Consider the following 13866-nt stretch of genomic DNA (forward strand, 5'->3'; position numbering starts at 1 on the left):
AAATTCTTTACCTTCATGGACCTTCCACTGGGTGCCCACCAGATATCAGAGACTGACTCTAGGTATTGGGAAAAAGATAAATGAATCATAGGCTATAGTAGAAAATCAATGACTATAACTATAAAGGTTTATTTCAAGGTTCTCAATACCATTCTACTGATTCTATCTGCTTATCCTTTCACCAATGCTGTGTTATTTTGCTTACTATAAATTTATAGTAAGTTTTGAAATTGGTAAGTATAAGATCTCCAACCTTGCTTTTTAAAAAAAGACTTTTAAGCTTTTCTAGGTTCTTTGCATTTTCATATCAATAAATATCAGATCAGCTTGTTAATTTTTACCAAAAAAGTTAATTGATTTTGATGAGGGTTGCATTGAGTCTATTGATCAGTTGGGGAAAAACTGTTGTCTGCATTGAAAGATGAATTACCATCTGGGAAATATTGACTCTTCCAATATGAGCATAAAATTTAGATCATAAATGTCTCTAAACAATGTCTTAGATTTTAGCGCACAAGATTTGCATTCTTTTGCTCAATTTATTCAGAATTAGTATTTTATTCTTTCTGATACTATTATATATGGAATAGTGTTCTTAATTTCATTTTTGGTTGTTGCTAGTGTAAATAAATACACTTGGTTTTTATATGTTTATCTTGAATCTTATTATCTCGTTAAACTTGTTTTTTAATAGATGCTTAAAGGGTTCCTTAGAATTTTCTAAATACTGAATCATGCCACTATGAATAAACAGAGTTTTATTTCTTCCTTACCAATTGGTAAACCTTTAATTTTTTCTTTTGCCTTATTGCACTGGCTAGAACCTTCAGGACAATATTTAATAATAGTGGTGAGAGCAGACATTCTTGCCTTGTTCTCATTACGAAGAAAGCATGTTGTCTCCCTCCCGTTAAGCAAGAGGCTAGCCATGGATTTTTCTTAGATATACTTTATCAGGTTAAGGAAATTCCCATCTACTCCTAGACTGTTAAAAGTTTTTAACTTGATAAGCACTAGATTTTGTTTGTTTTCTGCCTCTTTTGAGACGAGGGTGTAGTTTTTGTCCTTTATTTTATTAATATATTTTGTTACCTTAGTTTATTTTTGAATGTTAAACCAACTTTGCAGTCATAGGATAAATTCCATTTGGACATGGTATGTAATTCTTTTTCTATATTGCTGGGGTTTGCTAGTATTTTGTTAGACTTTTTTGGTGTACCCTTATGAGGAATACTGGTCTATAGTTTTCCTTTCTTATGGTATTTTTAATCTGGTTTTGGTGTCAAGGTACTGTTTGCTTCACAGGGTGAATTTGGAACTATTCCTTTCTCTATTCCCTGAAAGATTCTGTAATGGACTGGTATCATTTCTTCTCAGTATTTCATAGAATTTATAAGTGAAACCATCTGAGCCTGGGTTTTGTTTGAGGGGAGAATCTTAATTGTTAAACAGTTTCTTTGTGTATTAGGTCTATTCCAATTCTTTATTTATTCTTAAGTCAGTTTTAGTAATTTGTTTCTCTCCAGAAATTTTTCAGTTTTATCTAAGTTGTCTAATATTTTGGCATAAAATTATTTGTAATAGTCCCTTCATAGTCTTTTTAATTTCTCTAAGTCTCTAAAATGACACCCCATTTTTCATTCCTGGTTTTGGTAACTGGGGCCCTCTCTCTTTCTTGGCAGTCTATATAAAGTTTTCTCAATTTTGTTGATCTTTTGCAAGGAACTAACTAACTTCTGGATTCATCTATTTTACAGTTTTCTATTTCCTCCTTCACTGATTTCTGCTCCAAAATTTATGTGTGTGTGTTAGTTGCTCAGACATGTCCGACCCTTTGGTTGTAGCCTACCAAGCTCCTCTGTCCATGGAATTCTCCAGGGAAGAACTGGAGTGGATAGTCATTCCCATCTGTAGACCACTTTCGATGCTGTGTGATTTTCATCTTGTGCTTCCCACGTGGCACTAGTGGTAAAGAACTTGCCTGCCAGTGCAGGAGACATTAGAGACTCGGGTTCAATCCCTTGGTTGGGAAGATCCAGGGAGGAGGGCATGGCAACGCACTCCAGTATTCTTGCTGAGAATTTCATGGACACGAGAGCCTGGTGGGCTACAGTCCATAGGGTCTCAAAGAGTCAAACTGAAGTGATTTAGAATGCACGCCCACAGTTTTCCTCTACATCAGGGATTGGCAACCTATGGTCCACGGGACATGTTTTTATATAGCCCATGAGTTAAGAATGCTTTATATATATATGAAGTTGGGGGAAAAACTAAGATTTTGAGACAGAAATCTGCAAAGCCTAAAATATTTATACTCAGACTCTTCACAGGAAATGTTTTCTGAACCCAGCTGTATATGAATATACTATCGTTTACTTTTCTATTACATTCTTGATAGGTATTTGAGTGCTCTGCTGTTTTTTGACTCCTGAGAAATACTGCTGTGAACATTCTTACATGCTTTCTGCTCCAGTTGCATATGCTTCTCTAAGAAACATATCTAAGAGTGAAAATATACATACCTACGTTCAAATTTAGTAGATAACTCTGGTTTTCCAAAGTGGTTGTACCAATTATATTCTTAACAGCAGTGTATGAAAATTCCAGTTGCTGTACATTCCCAACAACACTGAACACTACCAACTTTAGAAATGTTTGCCTATTTGTTAGGTCCGTAGTGCTATATCATTGTCATTGTAATCTAGGGTTTCCCTGTAATGAAATTTATTAAATTAAGTGTTTTTTTTTTCTAAATACTGATCCCATACCAATACCTTTACTATTTTCCTATGGGATTTTCTGGTTTTTTTTGTCACTTAGTTGACGGAGTACTTTATTTTGAATATGAATCCTTTCATCAGTTATGTATGTCGTGAATATGTGACTTGCTTTTTCATTCTTTTAAGGTATCTTTTAATGAACAGAACTTCTTAACTTTCTTTTTTGTTTGTTTTCTTTTTAAAATTAATTTATTTATTATAATTGGAGGCTAATTACTTTACAATATTGTAGTGGTTTTTGCCATGGCTGATACATGAATCAGCCATGGGTGTACATGTGTCTCCCATCCTGAACCCCCCTCCCTCTTCCCTCCCCATCCCATCCCTCAGGGTTGTCCCAGTGCACTGGCTTTGAGTGCCCTGCTTTCATGCATCAAACTTGGACTGGTGATCTATTTCACATATGATAATTGAAATCATATTTCAATTGAAATAATTGAATACATGTTTCAATGCTATTCTCTCAAATCATTCCACCCTCACCTTCTCCTACAGAGTCCAAAAGTCTGTTCTTTATATCTGTGTCTCTTTTGCTGTCTCAAATATAGGGTCATCATTACCATCTTTCTAAATTCCATATATACGCGTTAATATACTGTATTGGTGTTTTTCTTTCTGACTTACTTCACTTTGTATAATAAGCTTCAGTTTCATCCACCTCATTAGAACTGACTTAAATGCATTCTTTTTAATAGCTGAGTAATATTCCGCTGTGTATATATACCACAGCTTTCTTATCCATTCATCTGCTGATGGACATCTAGGTTGTGTCCATGTCCTGGCTATTGTAAACAGTGCTGTGATGAATGTTGGGGTACATGTGTCTCTTTCAATTCTGGTTTCTTTGGTGTGTATGCCCAGCAGTGGGATTGCTAGGTCATACAGCAGTTCTATTTCCAGTGTTTTTTTTTTTTAATTTAAATTTATTTATTTTAATTGGAGGCTAATTACTTTACAATATTGTATTGGTTCTGCCACACATCGACATGAATCTGCCATGGGCATACACGTGTTCCCCATCCTTAACCTCCCTCCCCATACCATCCTTCCAGGTCATCCCAGTGCACCAGCCCCAAGCAATTTCCAGTTTTTGAAGGAATCTCCACACTGTTCTCCATAGTGGCTGTACTAGTTTGCATTCCCACCAACAGTGTAAGAGGATTCCCTTTTCTCCACCCCCTTTCCAGCATTTATTGCTTGTAGATTTTTGGATAGCAGCCATTCTGATCGGCATGAGATGGCACCTCATTGTGGTTTTGATTTGCATGTCTCTGATAATGAGTGATGTTGAGCATCTTTTCATGTGTTTGTTAGCCATCTGTATGTCTTCTTTGGAGAAATGTCTGTTTAGTTCTTTGGCCCATTTTTTTGATTGGGTCATTTATTTTTCTGGAATTGAGCTGCAGGTGTTGCTTGTATATTTTTGAGATTAATTCTTTGTCCGTTGCTTCATTTGCTATTATTTTCTCCCATTCTGAAGGCTGTCTTTTCACCTTGCTTAAGTTTCCTTCATTGTGCAAAAGCTCATAAGTGTAATTGTGGTTAAAATTTATCAGTGCTTTCTTTAACAATCAGTACATTTTATAATTATTTTAAAAAGCTTCCTACTCTAAAACCATGAAGATATTCTCCCATTTTACTTTCTTAAAGCTTTACAGTTTTGCCTTTTACCTTAAGGACTTGAATACGCCTGGAATTGGCTTCTATTTAACCTGTTGTTGTTGCTGTTGTTCAGTCACTAAGTAGTGTCTGACTCTCGTGACCCCATGAACTGCAGCATGCCAGTATTCCCTGTTCTTCACTATCTCCTGGATCTTGCTCAGACTCATGTCCATTGAGTCGGTCATGCCATCCACCATCTCATCCTCCATCGTCCCCTTCTCCTCTTGCCTTCAGTCTTTCCCAGCATCAGGATCTTTTCCAATGAGTCAGCTCTTCACATCAGGTGGACAAAGTATTGGAGCTTCAGCTTTACCATCAGTCCTTCCAGTGAATATTCAGGGTTGATTTCCATTAGAATGGACTGGTTTGATCTCTTTGCCGTCCAAGGGACTCTCAAGAATCTTCTCCAGCACCACAGTTTGAAAGCATCAGTTCCTCAATGCTCAGCCTTCTTTATCGTCCAACTCTCACTTGTGTACATAATGACTGAAAAAAAACATTGCTTTGACTAGATGGACCTTTGTGGGAAGAATGATAACTCTGCTTTTTAATACGCTGTCCAGGTTTGTCATAGCTTTCCTTCCAAGGAGCTGATGTCTTTTAATTTCATGGCTACAGTCACTGTCTACAGTGATTTTGGAGCCCAAGAAAAGAAAATCTGCCACTATTTCCATTTTTTCCCCATCTGTTTGCCGTAAAGTGATAAGCACAAATGGCATGACGTTAGTTTTTTGAAAATTGAGTTTTAAGCCAAGTGTTTTACTTTTGTCTTTCACTTTCATTAGAGGTTCTTTAGTTCCTCTTTGCTTTCTGCCATTAGGGTGGTGTTATCTGCATATCTGAGGCTGTTGATATTTCTCCTGGCAATCTTGATTCCAGCTTGTGCTTCATCCAGCCCAGCCTTTGACTTGATATTCTCTGCACAAATACACAAGGTGACAATATACAGCCTTGATGTACTCCTTTCCCCATTTTGAATCAGTCCATTGATCAGTGTAATGTTCTAACTGTTGCTTCTTGGCCCACACACAGGTTTCTCAGGAGACAGGTAAATTTGATATTCGCATCTCTTTAAGAATTTTCTTCAGTTTGTTGTGATCCCCACAGTCAAGTCAAAGGCTTTCATGTAGTCAATGAAGCAGAAGTAGATGTTTTTCTGGAATTCCCTTGCTTTCTCTATGATTTAATTTATGTTGGCAATTTGATCTCTGGTTCCTCTGCCTTTTCTAAGCCCAGCTTGTACATCTAGAAGCTCTCAGTTCACATACTGCTGAAGCCTAGCTTGAAGAATTTTGAGCACAATCTTACTAACATGTGAAATGAGCACAATTGTCTGTTACTGTGAATATTCTTTGGTATTGCTCTTCTTCGGGATTAGAATGAAAACCAGTCTTTTCCAGACTTGTAGCCATTGCTGAGTTTTCAAATTTGCTGGCGTATTGAGTGCAGCACTTTAATTAACAGCATCATCTTTTAGGATTTTAAATAGCTCAGTTAGAATTCTATAACCTCCACTAGCTTCGTTTGCAGTAATGTTTCCTGAGGCCCACTTGACTTCATAGACCAAGATGTCTGGCTCTAGGTGACCACACCATTGTGGTTATCTAAGTCATTAAGATCTTTTTGGTATAATTCTTCTGTGTATTCTTGCATACCTTTTCTTAATCTTCTCTTAAAAATTTACTAAGTATCTGACTCTGCAGGACACAATATACAGTGCCTCATATAGTTCTTACATCTCTGTGGGGTGGATTCCAGATTTATTGGTAGAAAAACAAGGCAGTGAGAATTTAAGTAACAAGTCTTAAATCCCGTAGCAAATAAATTTTAGCTGATATATGTTTGATTTCAAAGCTCTAGCTCTTTCCACTATAATGTGCGATCTCTGTGTTTTAACTGTTTCATTTTTCTTGAAAGGAGCCCTGTATCCAGATGGAACATCTGGAAGGAACAAGGATGATGACATGGTTCCTCCTGGCAAAAACTATACCTACGTCTGGCCAGTGAGAGAAGAATATGCTCCTGCCCCAGCAGATGCAAACTGCCTGACTTGGGTGTACCATTCACATATTGATGCCCCTAAGGACATCTGTTCTGGGCTAATTGGCCCACTGCTGGTATGCAAAGAAGGTAAGATGCCTAGAAACCTCTTCCCAAGTGTGCTGAAAAGTGAATATAGTCTTCAGGTCTTGTCTTGCCCACCCGCCTTGCATCACACAAAGTGTGTCTCTTCTTCCTAACTTTCTGTAAGAGTAAAGAAATTCTCCTAACATAGAAGATCCATAGCAGGGACAATAACTCAGACTTCTGCCTAAAACCATCATCGCATTCTGAAACCTATATGCAAAAACTACACACGGACACGGACACCACACACAGGAAAGTGTAAAATGTACTCAAATAACCAGGGATGCTTTGCTTTATTATTTCACCCACATAATCACCTTGCTACTTTGTACCCTATTAACTGATTTAATATATCTATTTTTATCAATAAAGTATATTTCTTTTAAGGATAGCCAGGTTTCCAAGTCTGTGGTTGTGAGAATTTCTGTTTCATGACTTTTACATGGTTCTGTCATTTCCATCAAAGCCCTTCCCTGCTTTTATGTTGTGGGTTACTCTTGTAGATATAGGTCTTTAAAAATCTTCACATTTATCTGATACTATTGACAGAAAGAAAAGCTCATCTTGGTTTAGTTCACTTTGAACTTTTCCTACTCCTTTAATGTTCCTGATAGGTATCCTGCACAGCTATTCAGGAACAAGGACTGATGTAGACCGGGAGTTTGTTATAATGTTTACTCTTGTGGATGAGAATCAAAGCTGGTACCTCGATGACAATATCAGACAATTCTGCACTGATCCTGATTCAGTTGACAAAAAAGATGCTGTTTTCCAGAGAAGTAATAAAATGCATGGTGAGTGTCTCCCATGTTATCAAGTACATACCAACTGTTGTTTGTGTATCTGGCACTACAAGGGATACAAAACACACAGAAATAGCAAACCGAGCTTTCCAAGATTTATAACTTAGTGATGAGAATAATAAGAAAGTGATGAAACATAATACCAGTCAGAATCTAAAGCAAAGAAAGAGAGCAAAGAAGAAGAAAGGAACAGAGAGGAGACACAAGAACGGAGAGCAATGAACAAAATGGTAATAAGCACACACTTATCAACAATTAAATGTAAATAGACTACATTCTCAAATCAAAAGACACAGACGGACTAAATAGATTAAACAGCAACAACAACCAAGCCAAGACCTATCTATTACATTACCTACAGGAGACACACTTTAATTTTAAGGACACATATAGATGGACACTGAATGGATGGAAAAAAGTATTCCATGCAAATAGAAACCAAATGAAAGGTGGAGTAGCTACACTTATATCAGAGTTTAAATTGACTTTAAAACAAAGGCTATAATAGGATACCAAGAATAGTCTACATAATTATAAAGTGGTAAATTCAACAAGAATAGATAACATTTAAAATATTCATGCACCCAACATAGGAGAACTTATATATATATATGGCAAATATTAACAGACATTAAAGGGCAAAACAGACAGCAATACATAATGGCAAACTACTTTAATACCCTACTTATAGCAATGTAGGTGTCCAGAAAGAAAATCAATTAAGAAATACTGGTGTTAAACAACATGTTAGATCAGATGGACTTAACAGATATTTATAGAACATTCCATCCAAAACCAATAGGATACTCATCGTTCTCAAGAGCACATGGAACATTTTTTAAGACAGATCATATGTTAGGCCACTGCTACTGCTAAGTCACTTCAGTCGTGTCTGACTCTGTGTGACGCCATAGACGGCAGCCCACCAGGCTCCCTCATCCCTGGGATTCTCCAGGCAAGAACACTGGAGTGGGTTGCCATTTCCTTCTCCAATGCATGAAAGTGAAAAGTGAAAGTGAAGTTGCTCAGTCTTATCCGACTCTTAGCGACCCCGTGGACTGCAGCCTACCAGGCTCCTCTGTCCATGGGATTTTCCAGGCAAGAGTACTGGAGTGGGGTGCCATTGCCTTATCCGTGTTAGGCCACAGATAAGTCTTAATACACTTAAGAGAACTGAAATCACATCAAGCATCTTTTCTGACCACAATGGGCTAGAAATTAATTATATGAATAAAACTAGAAAATTTACAAACATGTGGAATTAAACAGCATGTTACTGAACAGTCAATAGGTTGAATAAGAACTCTAAAAAGAAATTTTTAAAAAGCTTGAAACAAATGAAAATGGAAATGTAATATATAAAATTTTATGGGATACAGCAAAAAGAATTCTAAGGGGGAAGTTCATATTAATAAATGCCTATCTCAGAAAACAAGAAAAATTTCAAGTAAGCAAGCTAACTTTACACCTCAAGAACTAGAAAAAGAACAAGTTGGGCCCAAAATTACTAGAAGAAAGGAAATAAAGAAAATTAGAGCAGAAAGCAATGGCACTCCACTCCAGTACTCTTGCCTGGAAAATCCCATGGATGGAGGAGCCTGGTAGGCTGCAGTCCATGGGGTCGCTAAGAGTCGGGCACGACTGAGCGACTTCACTTTCACTTTTCACTTTCATGCATTGGAGAAGGAAATGGCAACCCACTCCAGTATTCTTGCCTGGAGAATCCCAGGGACAGAGGAGCCTGGTGGGCTGCCGTCTATGGGGTCGCACAGAGTTGGACACGACTGAAGCGACTTAGCAGTAGCAGCAGAGCAGAAAGGGCAAAACAAAAATGAAATAGACACTAAAATATTTAATTAGACTCACTAAGAAAAAAGAGAAAGAACTCAAATAAACAAAATCAGAAATGAAAGATGAGAAACACAAAGGATCATAAGAAATTACCATGAACAAATATATGCCAACATGTTGGATAACATATAAGAAATGCATACGTTCCTAGAAACATACAGCCCACCAAGACTGAATCATGATGGAATAGGCTTTTAACAGACTGATTAATAGAAAGTAGTAATCAGTAATCAAAAACCTTCCAAGTAAGAAAAGTCCAGGAACAGATGGCTTCTTTAGTTAATTCCATCAAGCATTCAAAGAAGAATTAATACCAATTCTTCTCAGAATCTTCCAAAAAACAGAAGAGGGAGAAACTCTTCCAAACATGTTTTATGAAGCCAGCATTGTGTTGATACCAAAACCAGACAAGGATGCCACACAAAAATAGAAAAAATACAGGCTAATATTCCTGATGAACATAGATGTAAAAATTCTGGACAAAATATCAGCAAGCCAGATTCAGCAATACATTAAAAGTTTCATAACCATGATTAAGTGAGATTTATTCCAAGTATGAAAGGATAATTCAGCTTCCACAAATCCATTAAAGTTGTATGCCACAATAATAAAATTAAGCATATAAATATATGATTATCACAATAGACATAGAAAAAGCATCTGACAAAATTCAACACCTATCTAGGATAAAAACCCTTAACACAGTATAAATGGAACACACCTTAACATAATAAAGACCATATATGACAATCACACAGCTAAGGTTATACTCAATGGCAAAAGCTGAAAGCTAATCCTCTAAGGTCAGGAACAAGGGAAGGATGCACACTGTTGCCACTTTGATTCAACATGGTGTTGGAAGTCCTAGCCAGAGCAGTTAGGCAAGGAAAAGAAATAAAAATCATCCAAATCTGAAACAAAGAAGTAACTGTTTCTATTTGCAGATGACATATTACATATAGAAAAGCTAAAGACTCCAGTAAATTAGAGGGATATAAAATCAATACACAAAAATCTGTTGCATTTCTTTACATTAATAATGAATTATCTGAAAGAGAAGTTAAGAAAGCAGTCTCATTTACAATTTCATCAAAAGGAATAAAATATCTAGGAATAAATTTAACCAAAGAGGTGAAAACCCCATATATTGAAAACTATGATATTAATAAAAAAATTTAAGAAGACACAAATAAATGGAAAGATATTTTGTGTCCATGAATTAGATGAATTAATATTGTTAAAATACTCATTGTTAAAATATTCAAGGCAGTCTACAGACACAGTGCAATCCCTATTTCAATCTCAATGGTATATCATTTTTACAAAAATAGAAAAAACAACCTAAAATTTGTATGGAACCACTAAAGACCCTGAATAGCCAAAACAATCTTGAAAAAGAACAAAGCTAGAGGCATCATGCTCCTTGATTTTATTACAAAACTATACTAATTTAAACATCTATTTCTGCTCTATTGACTATGCCAAAGCCTTTGACTGTGTGGATCACAATAAATTGTGGAAAATTCTTAAAGAGATGGGAATACCAGACCACCTGACCTGCCTCTTGAGAAATCTGTGTGCAGGTCAGGAAGTAACATTTAGAACTGGACATGGAACAACAGACTGGTTCCAAATAGGAAAAGGAGTACGTCAAGGCTGTATATTGTCACCCTGCTTATTTAACTTCTATGCAGAGTACATCATGAGAAACGCTGGGCTGGAGGAAGCACAAGCTGGAATCAAGAGTACTGGGAGAAATATCAATAACCTCAGATATGTAGATGACACCACCCTTATGGCAGAAAGTGAAGAAGAACTAAAGAGCCTCTTGATGAAAGTGAAAGAGGAGAGTGAAAAAGTTGGCTTAAAACTTAACATTCAGAAAACAAAGATCATGGCATCTGGTCCCATCACTTCATGGGAAATAGATGGGGAAACAGTGGAAACAGTGGCTGACTTTATTTTTCTACGCTCCCAAATCACTGCAGATGTTGATTGCAGCCATGAAATTAAAAGACGCTTACTCCTTGGAAGGAAAGTTATGACCAACCTAGACAGCATATTAAAAACAGAGACGTTACTTTGTCAAAAAAGGTCCATCTAGTCAAGGCTATCGGAGAAGGCAATGGCACCCCACTCCAGTACTTGCCTGGAAAAGCCCATGGACGGAGGAGCCTGGTAGGGGTCTCAGTCGTATCCATGGAATACGACTGAGCGACTTCACTTTCACTTTTCACTTTCATGCATTGGAGAAGGAAATGGCAACCCACTCCAGTGTTCTTGCCTGGAGAATCCCAGGGACGGTGGAGCCTGGTGGGCTGCCGTCCATTGGGTCGCATAGAGTCGGACATGACTGAAGCGACTTAGCAGCAGCAGCAGCAGTCAAGGCTATGGTTTTTCCAGTGGTCATGTATGGATGTGAGATTTGGACTATAAAGAAAGCTGAGGGCTGAAGAATTGATGCTTTTGAACTGTGGTGTTGGAGAAGACTCTTGAGAGTCCCTTAGCCTGCAAGGAGATCCAACCAGTCCATCCTAAAGGAAATCAGTCCTGAATATTCATTGGAAGGACTGATGCTGAAGCTGAATGCGAAGGGCTGATGGAAAGAGCTGATGCAAAGAGCTGACTCATTTGAAAAGACCCTGATGTTGGGAAAGATTGAGGGCAGGAGGAGAAGGGGATGACAGAGGATGAGATGGTTGGATGGCATCACCGACTCGATGGACATGGGTTTGGGTGGACTCTGGGAGTTAGTGATGGACAGGGAGGCCTGGCATGCTGCGGTTCATGGGGTTGCAAAGAGTTGAACGTGACTGAGCGACTGAACCGAACTAAACTGATACTAATTCGATATTGGCATAAAAACAGACACAGAGATCAATGGAACAGAATAGAGAGCCATGAAATAAGCCTGTGCAAGTATATATAGGAGGAAAAGGACAGTCTCTTCAATAAATGGTGTTGGGAAAATTGAACAGCCACAGGCAAAAGAGTGAAACTAGACCACTATCTTACATATATGCAAAAATTAACTCAAGTTGGATTAAAGACTTGAAAGTAAGATCTGAAAGTATAGAACTCCTATAAGAAAACATAGATGGTAAGCTGCTTGACATAGGTCTTGGTAGTGATTTTTTTGAATCTGACACCAAAGCAAAAGCAATAAAACCAAAAATAAACAAGTAGAACTATTTCAAACTAAAAACTTCTACACAGCAAAGGAAACCATCACTGAGGAAAAGCAACCAACTGAATGGGAGAAAATATTTGCAAATCATATATCTGCTAAGGAAATAATATCCAAAATATATAAAGAACTCATACAATTCAGTAGCAAAAAACCATACAACCCTATTTAAAAAATGAACAGAATATCTGAATAGATACTTTTCTAAATAAGAAATACAGATGGCCAATAGGTACGTGAAAAGATGCTCAACATCATTACTCATCAGGGAAATGCAAACCAAAACCACAATGAAATATCATCTCATACCTGTTAGAATGGCGATTATCAAGAAATAACTAATGTAAATTGGTGTAACCACTATGAAAATCAGTATAGAGTTGCCTGATAAGACTAAAAATAAAAACCTAACATATGATCCAGCAATTCTACTCGTGGGTATTTATCTGAAGAAAATGAAAACACTGATTCAAAAGGACATACACTCCCCTCCATGTTCACTGCAGCATTTTTTTTTTTTTTACAATGGCCAATATACAGAAACAGCCTGTGTCCACTCATGGATGAATGGATAAAGAAATTGTGGCCTATAATAAGGAATATTAAGTGGAATATTCAGCCATAAAAAAAGAATGATCTCTCCATTTGCAACAGCATGATGGACTTTTAGGGCATTATGCTAAGTGAAATAAGTCAGACACGGAAGGCAAATGCTGTATTATCTTTTTTATATGTGGAATCTAACAAACAAGCAAACTCCTCAAAACCAAGCTCATAGATTCAGAGATCAAACCGGTGGTTACAACAGGCAGGGGATGGGGATGGGAGAAATGGCAAAAAAAAAAAAAAGTAACGTGCATCATTCCTTTAAGCTGGCTTAAAATTCAACATTCAGAAAACTAAGATCAAGGCATCTGGTCCCATCACTTCAGGGCAGATAGATGGGGAAACAGTGGAAACAATGTCAGACTTTATTTTTTCGGGCTCCAAAATCACTGCAGATGGTGACTGTAGCCATGAAATTAAAAGACGCTTGCTCCTTGGAAGAAAAGTTTTGACCAACATAGACAGCGTATTAAAAAGAAGAGACATTACTTTGCCAACAAAGGTCCATCTAGTCAAAGCTATGGTTTTTCCAGTAGTCATGTATGAATGTGAGAGTTAGACCATAAAGAAAGCTGACCACTGAAGAATTGATGCTTTTGAACTGTAGTGCTGGAGAAGACTCTTGAGAGTCCCTGGACTGCAAGGAGATCCAGTCCATCCTAAAGGAGACCAGTCCTGAATATATTCGTTGGAAGGACTGATGCTGAAGCTGAAACTCCAATACTCTGGCCACCTAATGTGAAGAGCTGATTCATTTGAAAAGACCCTGATGCTGGGAAAGATTGAGGGAAGGAGGAGAAGGGGATGACAGAGGATGAGATGGTTGATGGCATCACCTACTGGATGGACA

General features: G+C 37.4%; 1 protein-coding gene across 2 annotated transcripts in view; it reads left to right on the forward strand.

Annotated features, from left to right (window-relative positions):
- HEPHL1 (hephaestin like 1) overlaps positions 1 to 13866 on the forward strand; it is a 93482-nt gene that overhangs the window by 26897 nt on the left and 52719 nt on the right. For both annotated transcript variants that reach the window (XM_086384024.1, XM_086384025.1), the window contains exons 3-4: positions 6360 to 6572; positions 7184 to 7363. In XM_086384024.1, coding sequence (XP_086240150.1) covers positions 6360 to 6572; positions 7184 to 7363 — 393 coding nt within the window. The remainder of the gene's footprint in view (positions 1 to 6359; positions 6573 to 7183; positions 7364 to 13866) is intronic.

This window comes from Bos grunniens, chromosome 29 (genome assembly GCF_055505025.1).
Source record: "Bos grunniens cultivar Pamir isolate PY7600 chromosome 29, Bosgru_T2T1.0, whole genome shotgun sequence".
In the NCBI taxonomy this organism is placed as follows: Eukaryota; Metazoa; Chordata; class Mammalia; order Artiodactyla; family Bovidae; genus Bos; species Bos grunniens.